Raw genomic sequence first — 23997 nt, forward strand, 5'->3', positions numbered from 1 at the left:
AGAATGCATAAAATACCTGAGTCTCAATGACTCAACTTCCATCAATTTGTTCTGGTGCATTTCTCCGCCATGCCATATGGTGCTGTCTGTCTGCAGCCAGGCAGCACGATCCCCCACCTCACCAAGGGACCAGAGTTCAGGTGTATTCGACAAGGCCGCCTCCACAGCGCGGGTAAACGGAGGGAGGACCAGAGTTCGTTTATTTGCACTTATGTGGCCAAGCTTTAGTAAAGTTTGCTCGCTTTCTTTAACCTCAGGTTTCAACTTTCCTTGGTCCTGTAGCCCAGGGGCTGAATCTAAGTTCGAGACTTGCAGAGAGGTTCCCTCTGGGTTCGCAGAGAGCCACAGTGTTTAGCCATCAGCCCTTGCCACTGACTTTGATTAATCCTTCATGGCCGAAGAACTGAAGAGAAAAGCTGGGGGTGCAAGCAGGACCATCTGGAAACCTTCATAAACATGTCTGTCTTTCCACGCTCTCCAAAGGATTCTAGGAAAATCGTAAAAATGAAAAGAGGGGTCCCCATTGCACAGCTTTTTCCTCACGAGATACCCTGTGCATATGAACCAAACAAAATAGTCATAGCCCTCGCAAAACCCGACCTGAAAGCCAAGTTGTGTCGTGAAATACATTTTCAATTGGCCTGTCTGGGGTGCAGAGTTATAGACGTCTCTCTAATTTATGACAAATGTTGATAATTTACTTCAGCTTGGCCTGATCTTTTTCACTTCTGCACTGCGATTGAACAGAAAGCCATTTCCCAACACGACAGAGTCTTGATTCTGTGCAGGGAGAGAGCCAGGGCAGTTATTCAGCGAGTGGTGGATCCATCTGGACTTTGTTATGGCTTCGTGTTTCAGCTCTCAAAAGCAATGTTATCAAGATAAAAAGTATAAATTATGTAGCCTATTCGGGAGTGTCAGTGATCGAGAGCAGTGCGCAGGCCAGGTCCATCTCTGACAGTCAGTGATTTCTGCAGGGAAGCCTAAGTGGATGAAGGCCTGTGAAGGAAATCAATATTCCCCTCTGTTAAGAGCCATGTGAATACATACATTTATAAAACTCTATGATGTAAATTAAAGACATATAGTAGTTGGGTAGTAATATGTCAACAGGTGGCACCATACTGCAATATTACCATCTAAAATATCATAGGCTTTCACTGTTTCTTTTTTTCTTTTTAATCAGATAATGAAGATCATCGTCACAATTCAAACAAGGAGGACAAATTAAAGCGAGGCCATGACAATAAGATGAGTGAGTGAGAAATGTCTTAAGTACAGACCCTTCAGCGGTCACATAAAAAGCTTTGTAATGACTCTGCCACCCAGACAAGCTTTTCCACAAGCCAGTTTTATGTACCAGAAAAAAGCTCTGCACCGTGCCCCCCCCCGCCTCACCTCTCGACTCCTGGCAGGGAATGTCTGACATGTCTCCTGTTACTGCCGGGACCCAGATCTTTTATCTCTGTACGAGAGGCCGATTCCTGCTGCATGCATTCTTTCTACACTTGTTCAGACCGTATTATGTCCCCTCCTGCAACATTGTCTAATCTGGATGGAATGGGTAAATGAGATAAACAGATAAGGTGGAGAAGAACAAAAGACCAAATTGGTGATGTGTGGTTTTGGTTGAATGGGAAGTTGCTGAGAGATGAGTCTGAAGTGGTGATGGAGGATGTGAGGCGACGGTTGAGATTAAGCAAGCATGTTCGAAAATCTCAAATAAGTTTTAGCTTTTCACAAGATAAACACTGGGAACTTGCTTCCACGTAAGGAAGACTGTGCATGGTTTTGTATGCATGAAAGTCTGACCCCCCCATTTACATTTTGTTCATTAAACAAAGAGTTTAAAGAGTTTTTATTTTCAGATTTAGAGCCTCAACCTATTTTGACAGGAGCTCAAGTTCTGACAAATGGAGCAGCAACGGAAGAAAGGATGAGATACGGCAAAAGAAGATTTGTCGTCACGAGCCTGGGATGGAACATATCCCAGCATGCCAAAGCCAACATAAAATAAGCATGCACCCATTTCCACACATAGGCACACCCAATCAATAGCAGTATCCAGTATCTGTCGCTTCAAGCATTTTGTATTGAGTTCTAAATACGCAAGAGAGATTTCATGACAAATACCCAAAGATGAATTAAATAAATATTTACTGTAGGCAGGACGCACAAAAGAACCCATTATGAATGAGAGTGCACTTTTCTTTTTTCAATAGGAAAATTATCCACAATTCAAACAACTTAAGTTTGAAACAGGAATGTTTAGAAATGAACAAAATGGATCCTGCAAGGAGCATTAATCTACCACCCACTCCTGCTGCCACTGCCACAACCAGTGTGTCTTCTTTTATATTCTTGTCTCCTCTTACCATTTTTCAGCCACATAGCTGATATGCCTGGTCTTGTCTGCCTCAATCATCTCAGCACTGAAGTGAAATCAAAGAGCAGCCCGGTGTTGCGATTGCACAACAGCTGCTCATGCACTGCAAAAGTAGTGCGCTTATGGAGGGCAGGGTATGGCGCGGCTGCAGAAACGGGCGCTGATACGGCTGCTGGCGGGCACCAGTGTGTGTGTGTGTGTGCAGTTGGCAACAAAGTGACACATGGTGTTTTCTGTGGCCCAGTTCCAGACGGGGTAGCTCCCCGCTCTGTCTATTCAGGAGCAGCCCGCGCGTGGTTCTTTCAGCTGCTGCTGCATCCATGATGCTTAAGATGCTTTCGTTCCCTGAGTCATGGCACCAGTCTGGTCTGTATTGTTTTTCCTCAGAGACATTTGGTCGTCCATGATAAAGCCACTCTGTCATCTTCCAGCCTGTGTCTAAACTCACCTGAAAGACGGAAACACTGGTTGTAAAAGTCGGAGGAGTAAATCTGTGACTTGAAGGGGACTCATTCGAGGAACAGATGGAATAGTCGGTGTAAATACTCTTGTGTTCCTGCACCATGTGCCAGGTCCTTCACATCTGCTTTTGAACACTCTTTAGGAAATGTGGAATAATTGCATGCTTGCTCTTTTTGTTCATTTTTTGCCACTGCAAGGGCATTTAATGTAAACACTTGATAAAGTGACCCAATGTATAAACTCATTTACTTTCTTGAGGCGACTCTGCTTTTAATTGGAATTTTATGCAAAAATAATTGGGCAATAAGCCAGGGAGAATCTACAAAAATCCATCTGATTTTAATAAAATCTTCAATCTAATCAACACCACCACTGGGAAAAGTTATAGGATTCAAACTTGAACAAGATTGAAGAAAGAAGTGGGAAAGACGACGGAGAGGCTATGTAGAGTAACTTAAAGGTTTTATACACATACCACTTTTTCAGGTAAAGATACGGAGGAGTAATGTATCCTGAGCAGAGAAGTTCCCCTCCTTCAGTGTGTGTTGTGTGTTTTGGTAGCCAGCCTGGGTATGCGTTCATGTTTGTGCATGCGAGTCCCTCCCTGTGAAACTCTTGGCCATCCCAATGTTTACGAAGTGAGATGGCTCCAACCCGATCGGCAGTGATGTAAACACCGATAATTTTCTGCTCTCTGACGTCTTTCAGAGCTTCTTACCAAGGTGCCGTCAAACTAGAAACACCCAGGCTACAACTTAGTGTGTCTGTGCCAATCAATGCTGCCTAGCTGCTAGCTGCCACGCAGGCCCGCCGGGTGTATGCTGCACCCAGGAAAGGGAGGAAACCCCTGGACTAAGTCTTAGGAAGTCACATTTACCGCCTGAAGCGGCTAACATGGATTCTCCACCACCGACAGGAGCACCGACTGCCAGAGGAAACGCCACAGATCAATTTTACCAGTGTGTACAGCAGCTGGCTGGGTGGATTTTTGGCCCTCGAGTACAAAACGCAACTTCTTTCATTCTGATCGTGTAGCGCCGCTTTGAATGTGGTCACAAAACCCTTAGACTGTATTGGCAACACCTTGCTGAGAACCTTGCTGAAGGAAGGTGTGGCATTGGTTTGGGTTCAAGATGCCGACATTTAAGGGCAAACGAATATTGTGTAAAAATGCATTAATAGCCGACAGAACTGTGTGTATGTAGCTTAAAGACTGGGTGCCACGTTTGTGTTTATGTGGTTTTTATGTAGACATAAGTGCTTCTCCCTTTATGCGGTCATCGATTTCGATACATGTGACTAATGAAGACATTGGGATTGTGGGAAACCATTATTGGCCACGTAGTTCGTTTGTTTTAGGGTGGTGTTTCAGACAGTGGCTAAGGATCTAAGTAAGGGGAGTGACATTGAAGCAGATTACATGATTTCATTGACAAAAACAATGATGAAAACAACTTCTAACCCACTGTTCAAGGCTCGGTGGGTAAGAGACATTTTTCAGGCTGGACTTGATGTCAAGTTTAAGCTATGAAACGTTTCCTATTCCATGTCTCTATCTGCTTCAGAGGATATGTTGCCAGCTTTTCAGAAAACCCTGTTTTAAGTCTGCACCTTAGGTCTAAATTGTTTAAATGTAATCTAGGAATATGATATGAATAGTACAGATGATGTTACCGCTTTAAAAAGGACAAAAAGTGAAGTAACCGTGTGTCCTTATTGTCCTCCACCTTCAACAGCTGGCCGTCATTTCTGAGAAAGGGCAGACTTTGCAACCTTGTACCAGATACAGGCGTATTCCACAGGTCCTTATTTGGGTCTTGTGTTCACAGCTACAGTAGTAGCCAGCTGCTGCATGGTTCTCCCACAGCTATTCCCCCGAAAAGATAGAAAGCACACAATCTTCTGCGTACATATGTGTGTGTGCTGCAGCCCTCCTTCACTCTTATATACACACACCACCCACACTCGCTGTACGTCCTGAAAACAGGCAACGGCGAGCACCGCTGTTTTGTCAGGCTGCCCGCTCTCTGTATACTAAAGGATGAGTTCACCATGAGTGTATCGGTAATTAAAGCGAGGGCCGTTCCCTCCACGCTCCACACCTGCACACTCCAAAGGGGGGGAGACGGGCCCGCTGCTCACGGAGGCCCCGAGAACCTGGTCACCCCGACAGACAAGGGGATGCGGTGAACGCAGTTGCAAAATCACTGACAAAAGGAAGAAGCATGATGGAGTAATGGGAGGTTTAGGATGAGGCACAGCTGTGGCAAGCAAACTATAGTACTGTGCTCCTGACCTACAAGCGGTGGAATGGTAAGTATACGTTTCTCTGGTGCTCAAAGAAAACTCGAGCACAAGGAAACAGGAACAGGGATTCTGTTTGATGTGGGGTGACAATGGTTTACTCACCGACCTGTTCTCAACATGTTGATTGAGCTCGCCGCACTTCCAAGTAACTGCAAATTATGACTGACTCTGTACAAGCAAGCTTTTTACGACAGATCATGCCTAATGATGTTTTTTGGCCGCTAGCTTCCCCTCGTATCAACAAACACAGCAGTTGCTTGTTCGTTATTTGGAACCGAGTCCAGCACAGTCACCCACAGTTGGGGTCACCATCGGGAAATAGACCACCAGGACAGCTGAGGGGCGGCTGAATGGAAATCTTTTATTATGCTATTAAATGAAGGCCCAGATAGGTTTCGTCCTCGAGCCCCGGGAAGAGTTAACAAAGCCCCGCACACAGCAAGAACCTCATGTCACCTCCTGCTCACATCACTCAGCTTTTCAAGTGTAACAGCTGCTTCCGTCCGCACACATAGCAATATCCTCACTCATTCACACTGAGGGGCTTAAGTGTCCCGCATAACACAGCCAGATTACTGGATACCCTAACAAGTGAGATGCGGTTTGATTTTTCAATAACTTAGTTGTTCCTCTCAAAGGGATTGGATTGAGAGGGGCCCGCTTACCACATCGGATGGATAGGATTAGTGCAAGTTTGACATTTGTTCTATTTCTTTCTTCCTTTTTTTCTCCGATTCTTACAAATGATGGGTTCCAGCAGCTGCATCTTCTCCAACACATTAGCACATACACATCAAACGCCGGCGACTCATACCACGCATAGCCTTTGTCCATATGCAATGAATTACTGACATATTAGAGAGCTGATGTGTGTTTTATGCGTCAGCCACCTCGAGTTACTTGTCCTCTGTCGGATTAACCTGAGGTTAAAAGGACGTCTCGGTAAATTTTCCTCAAATTGCTGTGTCAAGAAAAAGGGATAAATACATAAAAAACTAAACAAAGATTAAGATCAGTCTTTGGGAACTTCCCTCGTAATTGTTGCAGCAGCTTTGCTCAGTCGCACAGAGACTAAGTGTCGTCACAGGCAATTATTACATTGTGACACGCATGATGAAAAAGCACATTGATTTAAGATTCCATTGGATGATATTCAAAGCATAGTGTTCAAGTCCTCCTCTGTCCTGTGATGCATGTAAACACTGAGCCCATTTGATGATGCCTCAGTGATGCTGCATGACAGCATGATGCGTGTCTGTACGATGCCGTGGGCGTTCGTCCGCCCCGTGACATAAACCTCTTCCTTTTACTCTGGATCTTCCCGTCGCACCAGATGCTGGCCACTAACACAGAAAGGCCCCGATTATAAACAAAAACAAGACACTAGTGTGGGCGAAGTGACGATTTTATGACCGCGCCAAAAACTAAACATTGTTGTGGGTGAACTTCAAAACAAGGTTTGAACTCTGATAGACTCCAGCTGTCCTGAGGTACCATGTGATGTCAGACAAGTAATAACATCTCATTAACAGTGATAACACTCTAACATGGACTGTGGAAATTATAAATACATTTTAAACTGTTAGTTTTCTGTTGTCAATGTAAGGACACTGTGCATTGTTATCGAATTGCGACACTTTTAAGAGGGAGCAAAATTAAGATTCTTCTGTTTTTATCTCAGATAACTTCTAAGAAAGTTTGTTTCCTGATTTCCAAAGACTAAAATCCGGAGCGGACCCTTTTGAGAAGGTACACATAAAGCAGCATTTCAAAAACAGCAGTCTAACAACAGTGTGTTTCCTCCTATGTGTTTTTTAGATTACGATATCCTATTTGCTCCACAGAGCCCAAACTGGATCCTGATCTTGCCATCAAACCCGCCCACTGACAAGACCTGAGATTCCAGAGCAATCACAAAGGGCCACCTCGGAGGAATGTCTGTCCAGACCCCAGGACTGAGCATAATTTTGAAAAAGTGAGCATGACTAATAGCCCGGCGGCTTGATCCACAGAACCTGACAAGCTGTTCTCCAGTGGCCTGTAAATACACGCCGCCTGGCAGATGTGAAGGCCTGTTCCTCTCAGACATGGCTGCTGCCGTTGCTTACCCACAGCGATCAATACAATTGACCGGCTTACAGATGCTCCACATTCAGCCACGGCCACCACTAACATCCTGTAGCGTCATTAGAGATGAGTTTATCTTGTTGCTTGCGTAGTAGGGGTGAGTAAGTTTTGCTTTTAGAAGAGAAACACAGAAGGAGAGGAGGAAGTTTTTGTTTATCTGGTTCAAAGTAGCACTTACTGTAATGTTTCACTTACGTAGAACAGCTGTAAAGACTTACTGGAAGAAAACAGAAAAAGATCTGTGGGAGTTTGTTTTTACTGGTGACTGTGATGTCATCTGCTTGACCCCAACTATCTTCAGCAAATATTAAGAGTGAACCTGACTATAAAGGGCATTGAACATGATTTTAACCAGGCTAAAATGGCAAGTAAACAAATAATGATTCTAATAATGCTTGAATAACGGAGTTTAATCTGAAAAAGTAAAATAAAGCCAGCATCATTTTATGACATTATTTTGAATGAAATATGCAGAAATATGCAATACTTGTATGTCTGGGTTTCTAAACTTCATTGAGTCTATCAATCAACCTTTAGAAGTAGGGTTGGCAACTCGTTTCCAAAAGACTTTATCTTACTTGTTGTCCCGATAACCATCAATAAATAAAGTTGCCTAGAAATAGAGACAAAAAGCCATTGTCTGTGGCCCTCACAGGACTATGAAAAACACGACCAATCATTTCCATCCAACCCGATGAAATAATTAGTTGGCAAACCCGTCAGTCACTAACCGAACTGCCTGCCTCCATGCACCCTGCATGTGCTCTTAATGTGCTATAGCGGGCTCTTCACAGACCTGAGAGACATAAACCACTGAAGCTGAGACAACAGTCAGTTAACAAGTGAGTCATGGAAATGTCGTCTTCTAGCAGTTGTCAGTCAGTGCATGTTCATGTGTGTTGTCGGCTTAGCTTTGATGAGAGGGCTGATGGGAGAGGGTGGGATGTATTGGCTGCATATTTTCAAAGTGGAGCCTGCTCTTGCTAGTAGCTTTGCCAGGATTGCCAACCCTAGCTTTAATTCTTGACACGTAAACATCGATTGATGAAACAATGGCTTTTCTGTGATGTGCGATGAATTGATGAATTGCAAACAAGGCGGTACAGTCACGTCCTGCTGTGGCCAGATTCAGCATGTATGGGATGTGAGGGATGAGGTAACTGGGAGCAGAGGTTAAACTGTGATATGAGTTGTGATATGAGTTAAAAGTGACAAGCGTTTCTACGGGACCCTGTAGAGTTTCTATCTCAACAAACGGTTTGCTAAAATGTTGTTTTAGGCCTTAGGTTTTGTGATGTGGGTGCGGGGGTGTGGGGCCACTGTGTTTGACTTCAGGATGGGGAGTGAAAGCGTGTAAAAGGTATGTGCACACGTATGTCTGGGCACCAATGTGGGTTGGGGGGCCGGTGTGTGTGTGCGTGCGTGCATTTTGTTGCTGGTGGGCCCCAGCATGACTGCTGAGGTTGGAGCAATCATATGTTCAGCTGTGATTTCCATCAACACATTCCTGGACGCTCACACACTCTCTCAGTGGAGCTGCGCACAGCACCCCCCAAGGATGTGACCTGCAGCCCGCAGACACATGACTGCCTCACAAGCGCTTATCACAACACAGCAGCCTGTAGGATAATGGCAGGCCTTAATCTGAAGCCACGTGGAGCCGAGCAAACTTTGACTAGCGCTGCTCCTTCACACTGGCCTTATAGAAAACAGTTGATGATATACTACACCGCTGCGCTGAAGGCCAGCAGGTCTTACCATGCCAGACTGATTACAGGGTAGAGGTCAGACCACATGGACAACAAATGGTCCCTGGCCCTCTACTCTGGGGGGGTGTTGTGCATGAGGCTGAAAACAGCGCTCTGGAAAAGGCAGCAATCGTTACAGAAACAGCTAAAACACACACATGATAGTTTGGACCACCAGGAGACACAAGCAGACACACACATCCTGTATACTGTTATACATTTTGAAACAATGCAGAAGTTGGCAAAACAGTAAAAAAGCATAGAGGAAAAACCTTGTGGCTTCAGAAAAGAACTTAAACATTGATCCAATGATTGATCTATGTCATGTTGCTAAAGTGCGGCCAAAGAGAAGATGAGTCTTACGGCCGAGACGTCGATGACAACCTACTCAGCAGAACGTCCAGCTATCCGCGCTGAATAATTCCACATAGACTGACGGCACGTGTTTCTCTTCTATTGGTCAATCAAAAAGACAAGAACAAAATCCCCATACACATCCAATCATTCAACGGCTGGCATGAGGCCACAAAGTGCTGTTTGTGCTTTAAAATGCATGACGGGTTAAACGTCTGGTTTAGGTTCAGCCCTGAACTTGTTTTCTTTACACCCAAGGCGACGTATAACACTAACGATGAAGCAACTCGGCTCAGAGTTCCAAGGGTGTCGCATTAGTTTTGCTACACAAATATTGATAAGGGTGGAGTAATGACCAGCGACATGCACCATCAGCAATAAGGGTTCATTGGCTTTTTATAGCACGCGGCAGCGATTCCACATACACCTTTACATGACACACTTTACATTACATGGGATTTTTATTTGAGGAATGTGGAGGCAGCTCTGATTTAATCCCTCCGCGGGGCTGTCAGGCTCGTCTGGCACTCCTTGTGTATTCGATAAATGTGGAGATCACGTCAAAGTGCCTTTGTTCAAACTCGTTGATGAAATGCCTCGTTGTGTTTGGTGCAGCTTCATTATGACAGTGTTCCCATTTCAACACGATCAGATGCAAAAGAGGAACATTTAAATCCCCAAAAATCGGGAAAAATATAAAAAATGTAATTAAATAATGTAAAATCCTATTTTAAGAGATCAACCTCTCACACGCACACACATTAACGCAACACTGACTCAAATCAGTGCAGTGCAGGAGGCTGTGTGAGCTGCTGAGATGGGCTGTGGTGGCCTGTATTCACCATGTGGTGGAGCTGAGTGATGGTTTCACAAAGTCTGCCTTTACCCGAGCAGGCAGCAGGCAGGCACAGCCATGTGCTCCACTGTACCTCACCGAGCGGCTCAGGATGATGCCGCCGTGCCGAGCTGCTCTTTTCACCGGATCATCTCTGATCGCTCGTTTTTCTGTGTCCAGGTCCGGTATCTCTTATGAGGGCACCCTCACATTGATGAAGCACAGTCGAGTTCGTCTCGCACGCCCAGACACTGAGAGAGGTTACAGCACAGGTGGAGAAAAAGCTGTGCACCTCCCACCTGACAGTGGACATCAGATACAGTGGGATGGTGCCTCACACAAAGCTGTGGTGAGCACTAACTGCATTTCTAAAATGGGTGTGAAATTCTCCTCCGCAACACAGCGGGCTCTTGTCTTCCTCCTCTTCGTACTTTTCTCCCTCTCTTCCGCACAGTCTTCCTCTCATCCCTCCCTTCTCGCTCTCTACCCCGTCTGCTTTCTGTCATGAATTCCCCCCTCGTTTTGTACCCCCCCCCCCTCACCCCCATCCTCCTTTATGGACGCTCTCTTCTTCTTTCTTTTTTTTTTGCTCTCTCTGTCCATCTACATCTGCACCCCTCCCCTCGCTCTCTTTCCCTAGAAGGCACACATACACAGATAATACTGCGGCTACATGCTGCTTCGGCAACATACTGCAGCAGGCGAGCGTACTCCACTGCAGCCCTTGAACACAATAGCCGTTTCTCTTAAGACTTTCAGGAGGAGAAGCAGCTCTCGTTCTAACCAAATTACAGCTCCTCTGCATTGGAATCAGGCAAAGCAACACATGTTTGTTTATTGAAATCCGACCTCAGGAATCACATTATTGTCTCAGTCGTTCACTGTCCAGCATCTGTCCGTTCCAGCCACTCATCAGCACATGATGATCACAGCAATGTGCACAATTTGCTGCCATTTCCCTTTATTGACGTGTGTAGCTCCAGCGGAGCCCTCCCCCTGCCCATGGACATACCTCCCCCGATTCGCCCTGTCTTGCCTTCTCCCCTGAAGCATGACGGAACTAGGCGTGCTGCTGTAACACAATGGGACTTTTTTATTGAATGGTGAACAAACACTCACACACACACACACACACACACACACACACACACACACAGACACAGACACAGACACACACACAAGAGACAGACATCTAGCGATCACTGCACATTATAGGACATACAATGATGCCATTGTAGGAATATCCAGGAGTGATTTGAGCGAATGTCAGTGCTGACAGACACTCGCACAAAGAACACACAGGGATGCTTCCTGCAGACACACACACATACAAACACACACACACACACACACACACACACACACACACACACACACACACACACACACACACACACACACACACACACACACACACACACACACACACACACACACACACACACACACACACACACACACACACAAATAGGCAACTGTGAGTGAGAAAAGTATACACATGCTCTTTGGCTTCAAACCGTAGCCCACATGTTGCAGCAGATGCAGTGATATCACGTTTTCTTCGTCCTGAAGAGTGTGAATGAAAACACAGCACACTCGTGTTCTGTATCATTGCACGGGGAACTTCTATCCATCATGGCTACTGTGCATCATGGCCCACTTGTTCATTGCTTTGTAATATAAGATTTGCTTTGATATTGCTGTATTAGCAGCACGTTTGCCTGCAAGGATCATCATATTGAGTTTCATGGGCCTCTGCAGTTTATAAGCCTTCATTGAACACGCAGGCAAACAGGTGCTACCACCAGGGATTCCCCCCGACCTTTGCTGGGCGCAGAGCACGATTTAACCTCTTTTATTTAATTGCCATAATACATGATTATGAGTCAGTGATAGCTGTCACTCAAATAAATATTTAAGAAATGTGAGCCCTGCATGTGTGACTTGTCATCTTGAGTCACTTCCTATTTCGAATATTACATGCCTGTGAGTAAAAGAAAATATATCACGGAAATGGAATGAAGCCAAGTGTCATAACAAGCGTAAAGTATAAGTCACACGATCTGGCTATAAAACCCTGCTGAAGCTTTTTACATGACGGGAAAATAAAAATAGAGGAAATGTGCAGCCCCATTTAAATTGCAAGATGGATGACTTCTTCATTTTACAATTTTTGGGTTGAAATCAAACTTTCAAGCTGGAGGAATATGGCGGGTCTCCGCCTTTTTGAGCACAATGGGCCCTTTCTTTATTTGAAAACAGCCGCTATACTCAAACAATGCAGCCCATGCAGCTTAGGTGTGTTAACAGTAAACAATGGCTCTAAAAGGTGGCCCTGACCAAATGTAAAGCAAGGAGGGGGAGTGATTACTGTGCCTGAATGTTAATACAAGGACACTGAGTGATGGCTAAACTCCAGTCCCTCCCTGTCCCCCCGGCAGCTACACCTCTCATGCCAGTGTGAGGATGTTTACAAAAAAAAGATAGAATCCGCCCGTTGTCAAGGTCAGCGATGAGAATGAGAGTATCTCCTCCGTGGTGTGATGAGAGGAACCTCCCTTGGTGCATCATTATTTTCACAACTCATCGATTCTCTAAAAGCAATGCAGTATAGTGAATGTATAGACAAACGCTGTTTATCATCATTGTTACTTTTGTTCCATGAAAGCTCAGCACACCTTACTGTGACGCGGTCAAAAAAGGTCCAAGATGAGGTTTTATGGGATGTTTATCACCTTAAATGGATAGAACAGAGTAAGGTTGGGAAAAAAGGATAAAGAGAGAGTGGGGGGGGGGGGACATTCATACAGGGCCACAGGTAAGATCGAACCCCGGCCTCTGCGGCTTGAGGCCTTGCCCTGATTTGTGTGCAATTAACTATAGCTTAGAGTGAAAGGTGGTGGTCAAATAATGTCGGAGCTGGGGATATCGACAAAGACCATGGAGGTAGTTGATGAAACTTAGAGAATGGACGAACTGAAGCGCCTGTCTTGTTTGTTTGTTCTATATAACTGTATATATGTTGAATATATCAATTTATGAATCTGTCCAACGCCACAGCCTCTTATCTCCACCATATCAACGTCTCGAGACGTTGCTCAGCAGTCCTCAGTGAGAGAAGCCAGGTGAACCCGGCTGGCCGACAGGAAGCTGCAGCTCCTCGAGCACACCGAGCCCTCGTCCTGACTCATGTGTGCCAGACAACCAACCGTACGGTTCTTTGACCGTCCGGCACCAGATAACATCAGGTCCTTCCTTAAATGTTTCAGCTGTGCAAGGCTCTTATATCTTTTTTTTTCTTCTTATAGCGGCTCCATCCACTCAGACAACAAGCTACCAACAGCAGCTCCACACACACACACACTACCCACACTGGTCGGAACAAACACAAACTCACCACCTCACCAGATGGAGACAGCTGCTATCAAAACTCTTTCATCTGCTGCGGCGCTCTGCACAACTCACACACACTGCTACTGAGGGAGTGTGTTCGATGCTATCACACACGCCGACGACTTCTTTATTGCAACTTTCGTCTTCTGTCGAGTTACGTTTTAGAATTAGACTCTGTAGTCTGCTGCGTCTGTTATGTGCCAGTGACAGAGGAGCAGGGTTTTTACCCTTCCAGCAAACTGCAGTGACTGAGAGACCAGGAGGTCACACCACACATAGCATCTCAACTCCACTCAGCTCCTGAGCACGATGCTCGGTTCCACTGATTAATGGGCCCGGAGGCACATGTGTGGACAGTTGTTCTTCATGCATGTTACCATCGTTACATGCCTGTTTGCAATGGCTCCTCTGGATCTCTCAATTGGCAAGAGAACAGTCACAACAGCAACAACAATGCCAGTACATCTGCGCCACTTCACTTGTTGCTTAGGAGTCGGTACTCACTGCTTTGGACGTTTACGGTGCCAGTGGAGTTCTCCTTTCCCAGCGGGTTCTCCACCACACATGTGTAATTCCCAGAATCCTCCAGTTGAGCTTTGCTGATCTGGACTCTGGAGTTTTTCCTGTGGGAGAAAAACACTCGCACAGCTGAGTCAGGGGAATCGGGGCAGGGAGGAAGCAGCATGGAAACGCAACAAGTGGAAACACGGGGGACAGGGAGAGGCAGGGCACAGGGCGAGCGGCAGCGTGGCACAGCCTCTCCGCCTCCATGCACGAGTAATAACTTCGTCTGACGCCAAATTTGAAAGAGAAAAACATCTTGCACAAACAGAACAGCAGAACCACAAGTTTGGCATCTACACAGTGAATCATCACTGGCTGCACTGTGCTCTAAGGATTGTTACAGGATAAAAGCATGATGATAAGTTGCCTCTATTATATTATGATTAGCCGCCCTGAATGAGAGAGAGTGGACCATGGATGCATTAATTGACTGGATACTTTGGCACCACTCACAATGCTGCCAATATTCCCTAATGCCAACTGTGGCACTGCAACTAGTTTACCGTGCAACTCCCAAAAAGCATTTCACCCAAAATACTCTTTTAAGAGACGTCAGTAAAACTTTTGACAGGACAAACTAAAACAAGGTCCATTATAAGTCTCTGTGTTATTAATGTCTAAATGTAAATATCCCATTTACTTTGTCATATATTGTCAGGGCTGTTGTTTTTTTTTATCCAAAGGAAAATCTTGCATCCAGTTCAGATAACACATCCATGGAACCATATTAATATCCTAATTTCATTTCTGTATTTATGAGGATTTTTCAAATGGCAGCTTTTTCACTTTCTTTTCATCTCACACAACCTGAGTAATGTTTACAGGACACGGGTGATTTGTACTCACGGGCTGTTCCGTATTTTGACTTTTTTGTTTTTCTTCAGCTCGGTGCCATCTTTGAACCATCTGTAGGTGGGGAGAGGGTTCCCTGTGGCCTCACACTTTACTGTGAGCCGTTTCCCCTCGTCCACTATTATTGGATTCCTCATCGGTTTTAACTTGGGAGCCGCAACTGAAAGAGACAGAGAGAGAAAGAAAAAAGACTCGAGGTTATTAATCACAACAGACACAAACTTGATTGTAGTTCGGTTCTCGATATATAATTGCGTATTTTAGCAAGAAAGCGTGAGAAAAAGCGATAGAGCCGGTCATCATCTTTGTGGGCCGAGCCAACAGCTCTCTCATGTGACCGCCAGATGTTGTCACTAGAGACCTGATCAACTTTGCCTCAGACTAATAGACAGGACAAGTTTCACTGTGGCTTTGCTGCAATAAAAGCACCTGAAGTAATATTTAACATCACAGCAAGATCACCAAGATTAGTAAGAAAAAGCTTTCATCACAATTCTTTAATCTCCGGCGGTACTTAAGCAATACTGGAAACCAGTTAAATTCTAATACAATTTAATTTAAACTTTTTAATCTCTTTTATTTTCTTGAAATTTCCTTTCAACTGTTCTTTCTTTTTTTAAGTATATTTCTATTAATTTCTCTGTGTTGTTTTTAATGTCTCTGTCGAGCACCTAGTATCTACCTCTGTGTGTGATATGTACTTCATAAATAAATAAAACTACCTTGCCTTACAAATTTAAAACACAAATTCCCATTCTTTTTTAAAACAATTTAGTATTCTAAAGAGTTCGTGCATATTTTATACTCAGTTGTTTGTTATATGTTATGTTTAAGACAAATAATCATCATCTATGGTGATAACTTTTTGTCCTCTGGGGGGAAAAAAACACAAAAAAAAAAAAAAAGGTGATCTTTGTCCAAACACACACGTACACATACATACAGCAGACTCACTCACCAATACTCTCCAGCTGACAGCTGCACACATGTTTAGGAGAAGACTCATGCGAGGCGGAGCGAGACGAGGTGAACAAGGGTCAACCGGGGGCTGGCCAATATGCACCCCCCCCCCCTTGTACACACAAACACACACTGACTCCCTCTCCGAGATTTACAATTTCATGCCTAGGCTGACCTGAGCAGCCCCTACAAATTACAGCTGTTTGCTGTGCATCACCTCTGGAGTACCGACGGCCCAATCATAGCAAACATGGTACGACAAGCACACTGAAGTACACTGTGCATAGATAATGACTTCAATTAAACATCCAAACAAAGGCTGCACCAAAATGATCCCCCGATGTCCTTTTCTTTAAAGAATGTCCTACTTCACTGACCTGGTAAAGAACACATGTCTGCACAGAGAGAAAACCCCAAATGATGCAACACTTTTCCCCGTCTGTGTAGATTGAACATTTTCCCGCTTCAACTGAACAAATGACAATGTGATGTCAAGTTTGATCGATTGAAAGATGATGCAAAAACAAGTTTAACGGATTTCCACGGAACTTAATGAGGAAACGTGGTGTGTGTCAGGAAGGAACTCACTACATTTTGGTGCTGATCCAGGATTTCTTTTTTTTTTACTTTCTTAAACATTGCGATGTTGATTATCCAGGGAACAAGGCATGGATCTTGATATAAAAAAATGTTGACACATTTATGGGGAACTGATCAGAATGAGAGCGTGCAGTTTGGTGCGGCTTCATTGGAATTTAATGTGACTGTTTGGCCTGAGTGCCTGAGCTTGTTTGTCAGTCAGCAGAAACCACTGGTGCAGATCTGGATCAGGGGGCACATCCAGGATTGTTGATTTCTCAGAATTTCATGGGGAATGATATTTATGAGTGTGTATAGTTTGGTGCAGATCCAAATAAAAATCTGGATCTAGTGAATTGAAATGTGGTTTCGTAACAGACCTTTATTGTTAGGCACGCCTCGAACTGCTATTAAAGTGGATTTCTGATCCTCAACCACATCCACGAGTTCATGTACAAACAGCAGGCGGTTGTTCAGCTCTGCGTGTCCTGCAGGTGTGGACATTAAAGAGCTCCGTCTGCAGCAGCGAGTGTCTCCTGTGTCTCACGCTGCTTCCTCTCGTCTGAACAGACACTGAAACACTGCTCTGCCTCCTCTGGTCACATTTAGCACTGATACTCCCGACAGGAGCCAGAGGTCACAGCTGCATGTGCCAACCATGGATCGCTTTGGACCAGTGTAAACCCATTTTTGTCCATTTTAATTTAGAAATATATATTGTGATTAAAAACTTTTTGAGCACGTTGAAGCCCTCAAAAAGCCAATTCATTGTGCGGTGAATAATAATAATAATAATAAGAAGAAGAATAATGCCTACAATTTCAATAGGGCCTCTCACCATTCGGTGCTCGGGCCCTAATTACCTTGATTTTGTAATGTAAAAGAGCCCTTCACAGATATATTGATGTCAACTTATATTTTTGCCAACGTTAATAACGACCGTCTTTGACTTAAGCAGCATCAAGTTTAGTTCATTTAAAAAAAGGCACCAATGACAACTTTGGAAATACAAAGGCAAGTCTCATTCAAGGCAGGCTACTGAACAGCACTGTCTGACGTGCACTGACGAGCTGATTTCCACTGGAATCAAAGACTGCGAAATGTCACATTTAAAATAGCTCATAAACGAGACACAGATCAGTGGAAAAACAAGTATTTTTAGATCAATCGCAGCTATTTGTTACTAAAATTATTTCCGAGCGAGGGGTACAGTGGACTTTTATCTGTGACTGCGGCTTCCTGTTGGAAAATGTGAGTGATGATATTCGTGGCTTTTGGAAAATAAAGACACAGGGCGGGTGTGTCGCTGCACCATGGAACTTGGTGGCTTTTATTAGCTTCTTTTTCAAGATGGATTTTTGTGCTGCAATACTGCCTCCAAAGGGGTCCGGACATTGAAGTTAAAGTATTATATAGGCTGAAAATATACTATAGTATAGGAGCCATACAAAATCCCCTCTACAGGTGGTATGTGTTTAACTATGCGAGAAGTCTCCTGATGATCCAGATGTTCCTCATTAAACACTCTCTGTTGTTTAGCAAATACAATGTTCAGATTTAACCATCCTGAAAGGGTTTACTATGAATAAAAAAGTGTATTCCCATTAGAAGCAACTCTGCAAGTAGGGTGGGTTTATCATTAGCCTCCAACAAGACCATGTAAGTCGTTTCCTGATGTTCCAGATGTTCCTCATTAAACACTCTCTGTTGTTTAACATATATAATGTTCAGATTTAACAATTTACATTAAAATCTAAACATTATAAAGGCTGAAAATAATGGTACATTCCCATTTAGAAGAGACTGCAAGCAGTGAAGGTTTATAGCCTCCAACGAGACCATGTAGGAAGTTCCCTGATGTTCCAGATGTTCTTCATCAGACACTTTCTGTTGTTTAGCAAATATAATCTTCTTTATTGGACTTGATGTTAAATAAAGATCGGATTGCACAATGCCCTATGGTCTACCATCACATGATCCCAGTGGTTTCCCGTTACACTGGTTAATAATAATACACATTCGTATCGCTGCATCAGTGGTACTGTCGGAAATGACTCAGGGTTTGGCGACGACACCTGTGTCACGTTAGCTTCATCGCATGCTTTCATAAACTGTCATCTGATAAGGAAACTTTTTCTTTGAATGTAATTAGAAGAACTGATTATTATCTTATTTTTTTACTGCTGTATCGGATGACTTACAAAACCCGCGGAGCAGAGCAGCCCGTACGAGTCCAAGGTCCCAAAGCCTGCACAAGTGAACTACTGTACACCATCGCCATGCCCACTTTAAGCTCTGCCAGACTGGCCTCAGCACAGCGCCCCGAGGAAAGCCTTGTCAGTCATAGTCAAGAGAACTGCAGGAATGGGGCTGCAACATTAAGACAAATGTTTAGTACTTCTCCTGGACACGGGTCAGTCCCTGCCAAGCTAATTAAACAAGCTTTGTCTTTGCCTGGAAAAGTTACAGGAACCCGTGTCTGCACTTCTCATCAGCCCAGTGCGCCAGATGTGTACTGGGTCTGCTCCATCTACAGGATACAGTCCTAATGAAGACACAGGAGTCCATCAAGGCTGTGTGATGCAGATGTTAAATATCACACTGCGCACCGATTAGTCTTCGTACTCAAGGTAAATAATGTCTGGACAACTTCAGTAGTCCTTTTTTTAAATGAGTAACACAAAGTAAATGAAGCGAACAAGTGGGTTAAAGGTCTATATTAACTTGTAGATATCACAGAGGACTGAGAGCCCCGGCGGGGATATAGTCGTTCCTCATGTCTGAAATGACAGATGAGCCTCATGGACACGACTCAACTACATTCAAAATCCTGTCAACTGTAATTCCACTTACTTGCAATTCATGTTTTCCAACAAGAAAGCAGAGCCACTATCAATGGAAATAAAACCATTTCTCAGAGACAAATGGCTATCTCATTTTCCAATGCAGCAGTGGAAAGAAGTGTCAGGCAGCGATGATAACCCCCCCGCCTCAACAACAGCCTGATTCTCTCAGTTTGAAGCGGAGGGGCAGCTGCAGACATGGACTATAAAAACCAAATTTGAGAATAGAAGCCCATCCGGCGTGTCAACAGCTTATGCCTTGGGTAACAGTTGGAAACCCCGGCCCAGCAAAAGAGCTTCAAAAACAAAAGCAATTTGATGAATTAACAATCCGCCGCCCGTATTATTGAGTTAACATTTCTGTTATACTTCCAGGAGCTTAGAGAAGGAATCCGAGGCATGCCTTTGTGTTTCCCCTTCTAGACAAAGTATCCCTGATTACTCTGGTGTTATGTCACTTCACCGCACGTTGTCAAAAGACAAATTACATGGTGAGACAGCTCGAGAAATGGCTTTTGCATGTGGGAATGGTCTTAAGGCCCCGCACTCTAGTCACTGTAACACAACATCTGTTCGGAGAGATCATTTCAACAGCCTCCCACCAGAACCAATACACTTCCACCCAATAATGATCTGGCACATTGTTTATATATGACTCAAATTGCGCCGCTTCTCTCGGACTTAACTCAATAGACAGGGTCCTGTTACTTTTAAATGAATCGTTACTCCTCAAATTACAAATAAATTCATATTTCTCTGTCTGACAATGCAAACTTTCATCATTCCTACTACTCTGAACCAGTCAACCAAAAATCGTAGTTTTTATATTTGTATGAAATTTGAGTACAATTACTGTATATTGATTTAGGATTTTCTCACTTTTAATTTCTAATAACTTCAAAATGCATTACTGACACTTTAGTGTTCCTGGTTTCTGAGCACATGAAGTCTTCATAGTTTTCTATAGATGTTAATTGGAAAGGTTTTTTTTTTAATCTTTCTATTTGTTTTACTGTACAATGAAAAGCACAAAATAACCATAGCACCTTCTGCCACCTATAGGTCAAATGATGTATGCCTGCTCGAACTACATCTCTGACAGTAAAGGTTTGAAGGACACTGAAGTGATGGAGGAATGTCAACAAGTACTGTATTTAAAAACAGATGTCTATTTCCGTTGACAGGGAATTCAGAATGAAATGGCTTGAGGCTGTGATAAACGAGAGTACTCTGGGTGACATATTCACTGTACAAGCAGCAGAACAAGCCTCCATTTACAGTTTGATGCCCTCGACATATCGGTGCCAACATTTTGCCAACTGGCCCCGGTTGTTATATTTCTCTGCCGTGGCCAAAGACCAGTTTTTCCTGTATGTGAGGGAAGTGGTTGTTTTATCGTCAGCGATCTTGTACTTTTTGCAAACTTTTTTTCTTGTGGACATGAAATATTCAAAATGCTTTAAAAGTAAAAAAGCTGCACTTGTATTGCTTTTACACAAACCTCTCACAGATAACATGCCCTTTTTTATATGTTTGGCCGATGGTTTCAGATCAACCACATTACAAACAGTTGAGACAACAGAGTCATGCAGCAGCTCACTGTGAGCGTGAAATGTCTGGATGATAGAACTGCTTGATGAGAACATGGTCCTGTAAAGTGTGAATATCTTGGCTCACAGTCAGCACTATGAGGATACACAAGAAAGTGTCAAAGTTTTGTATGGAAAATATAATTAAATAATACAAGATTACTTCTTAGCTGCTATACCTAGTTTCTGATTAATGCTTTTTTTGCAGTAATGTCACTTTCTATGAAGGAAAGTGCATCACTGTTGATTGTGTTCATGTTCACGCTAGATTTCCACAGTTTTTTGTAAAGCATAGTCACTGCTGTGTTGAATTCTCCAACTGTGTCCGGATATACAAATGCTTCCTTGACATTTGCCTCTCATTGGCAGCCACACGACGACAGGCAAAGGGAAATAATTGTGTTACACAAGTTCTTTCAACACAATATTTGACACTAAAAGTTTGTCCAATGAGAAGTAATTTGGGTATCTGGGAGTGAAATGGTAATACATGTGAAATGTTAAAATACAGACTGGTGCAGGAAATTTGAAAACGGACCAAACCAAGGACTTGTTTGTAAATATTTCGGAGGAGTTGACCTGATCAAATACTGCAGTAAGCTTTAACAGTTGTGAAAAGAGAAGTCGACATCGGAGTGTTCATGTTGTTTCGTTTCTGATGCTCAGACAAACACGGATATAGCTCATTCTCATCTTACTTCCTCCCAACCTCGGCTTCACATTGGTTGATGCACATTTATATTAGGGAATGGGAATATTGCTCAATAATGCAGTTATTCATGCACAGCCAGGCTAATTTACAAGGAAAAGCAATAACATGAGAGAGAGATAGAGGGAGTGAAACGGAGGGACAGGGTAACCACGCACTAATGAAAACACACAAGACTCCAAGTTACACACAGGATTTTTTGCTAAATGTGTCGGTATAGAAAAGTAATTATGTGATACCAACAGGGTGGACAGAAGTGGTCAAAAGTTGTTGGCATTGTAACAGTAAAGCAAATTTAAGTTTAAATCAGGAGCTCCCATAGCCCTGTCTCTTAGAAATCACATTAATATACAATAATTTGCAAATAGTAAATATGTTTTAAATGATTATGAGTGGGCTCTCCCAGCACTCAATTAAGGGAATATGGAGATACATATAGAAAAAAACTAAAACTAAACCTAACCAGTGCCTTTGTTGGGAACCGTGGATGTTGTACACTTCGTACTCACGCTACCACCTGAACCACCTTAGAGCTGTACAGTTCACACTTCAACTGTAGCACTTCAAACACATAAAAACGTTATCATTATCCGTGATTACATTTGTCCCCAGAAAGTAAGAACATATAGAAATATGTCTGGTTGACTAACATGGAGTAACTTTGGTTAATCAGCAATTATAAAAGTCCAACCTACAGATTCCTTTCAAATTAAAAGTTGGTCAAATTTTATTTCTATTCTCTTTGAGAACCACCTGCAAAAGACTTTGTTTACATTTCTGTGGTTTGTGTTTATATTTCAGACTTTATCACTGCCAGTAGAGTAAAAACTAAAATGTGTGCTCTCTGCAAAAATGTCTCTGTGTCTAACAGGCATTTTAAAACTGTATGTATGGGTCTGCGTTTTTTTTTAGAGTGAAGATCTTTTAGCTTTGTTTGTGACGAGTTTTCCTATTACTAGAGTATTAGAGTTGTTGCTAGTCGCGGCAATGCCAAAAAGCAATTTTGTAAGAGCAATTACATGGAGCAAGAACACACCTGGATGGAGTCTTCATCACCTCCGCTGACTACCGGTCTCGATACACATTGAATAATTTAAGAAGCGCTTCATTTACAAAAGGTGTGGTAGGTGTTGGGTCATGATGAAGAGAAAGCATCTGGCACACAATGAAGTAGCCAGCTCTTTACTTCCGTAACTAACTATTACCAGCGTCACTGAGCACTCAAACCCAGTCGAACAGAGAGGAACATGTTGTGTTCTGTCTCGATGGTAAAAGTTTTTGAAATATGCAAACAAAAGCCTATTTCTTTGGTCAGGCAGACTCCACAGCGACTTCTAGCAGCTACTTGAAAAGGGAGATACAAACTATTACACCCATTACATTGTACTGATGACAGATTTGATGAAACGCCTGGAGCCTTTTTACTCTCCTCTTCTTATATCACAGGAAAGATCACAAAGTTGCACAGTTTCTTCCCCTCCCTCGAGTGTCTTTTCTTTCCAAGATTTTAGCCCTGATGTCTGTGTTAGGGTTTGCAGGAGTTCTCTCCGTCTAACCGTGCGTCTGTTTCATTAAACAAAGTCATGCAACATTCCGTGAAGAGTGTCAACTTTCAGCCACAATACACACAGCTTCCAAAAAAAGATGTGTAGGGAAATCATCATGTAACATTGAAGCAGGGGTAAAACCCTGAATCAACATTTGGACATATTTTCTAGTCCGAATGCTGAAGACGTCATAGACAGTGACAGAACAATTATAGCCGAGGATTACCTGCTCTGAGGTCATCTCCATAAATAAATGTGCGGAACTAAGTTCTCTGGGAACGAGGGAAGAAGACAATACCGTCTTGTTCATGTGCTGAAGGTGAGGATTGACTGACAGTTTAACAGCCTCAACGGATTGCTCATTCAAAATATATTTTTTCACACCTCTTCCACGCGAGCACATGCGTACATGCACTGACACATTGTTTAATGCATTGTCCACAACACGGACAATATTGCACTGGTGCCAAAAAGTTGAGAGCTGAAATGACAGCTAGAGAAACATTTGAAAGTCTAGCAATTAATGAATGCATTGTTATGACAGCAGTATTAGCAAACACAACCATGTGTGCTGAATGAATTTCATTCAAATATATAATCCAGCAAGTCCCCCATTTTGAACACACCACTGATATGACCCATAGGAGCTTCCCAGCAATGGCAATGGCAAGAGCACAGTAGCTTCAACATCATGATTCCAACTGTTAGCATGTTGCTAAGTCAGAGTTTAGTTTAAATACAA

The 23997-nt window shown here is 43.4% G+C and overlaps 1 protein-coding gene across 3 annotated transcripts in view; it reads right to left on the minus strand.

Annotated features, from left to right (window-relative positions):
- Positions 1-23997, minus strand: part of nrg2a (neuregulin 2a) — a 48282-nt gene that overhangs the window by 20365 nt on the left and 3920 nt on the right. For all 3 annotated transcript variants that reach the window (XM_053441849.1, XM_053441851.1, XM_053441850.1), the window contains exons 2-3: positions 15023-15188; positions 14117-14235 (exon numbers count right to left, since the gene is read on the minus strand). In XM_053441849.1, the coding sequence (XP_053297824.1) occupies positions 14117-14235; positions 15023-15188 (285 nt within the window). The remainder of the gene's footprint in view (positions 1-14116; positions 14236-15022; positions 15189-23997) is intronic.

The sequence above is a fragment of the Pleuronectes platessa genome, chromosome 15 (assembly GCF_947347685.1).
Source record: "Pleuronectes platessa chromosome 15, fPlePla1.1, whole genome shotgun sequence".
In the NCBI taxonomy this organism is placed as follows: domain Eukaryota; kingdom Metazoa; phylum Chordata; class Actinopteri; order Pleuronectiformes; family Pleuronectidae; genus Pleuronectes; species Pleuronectes platessa.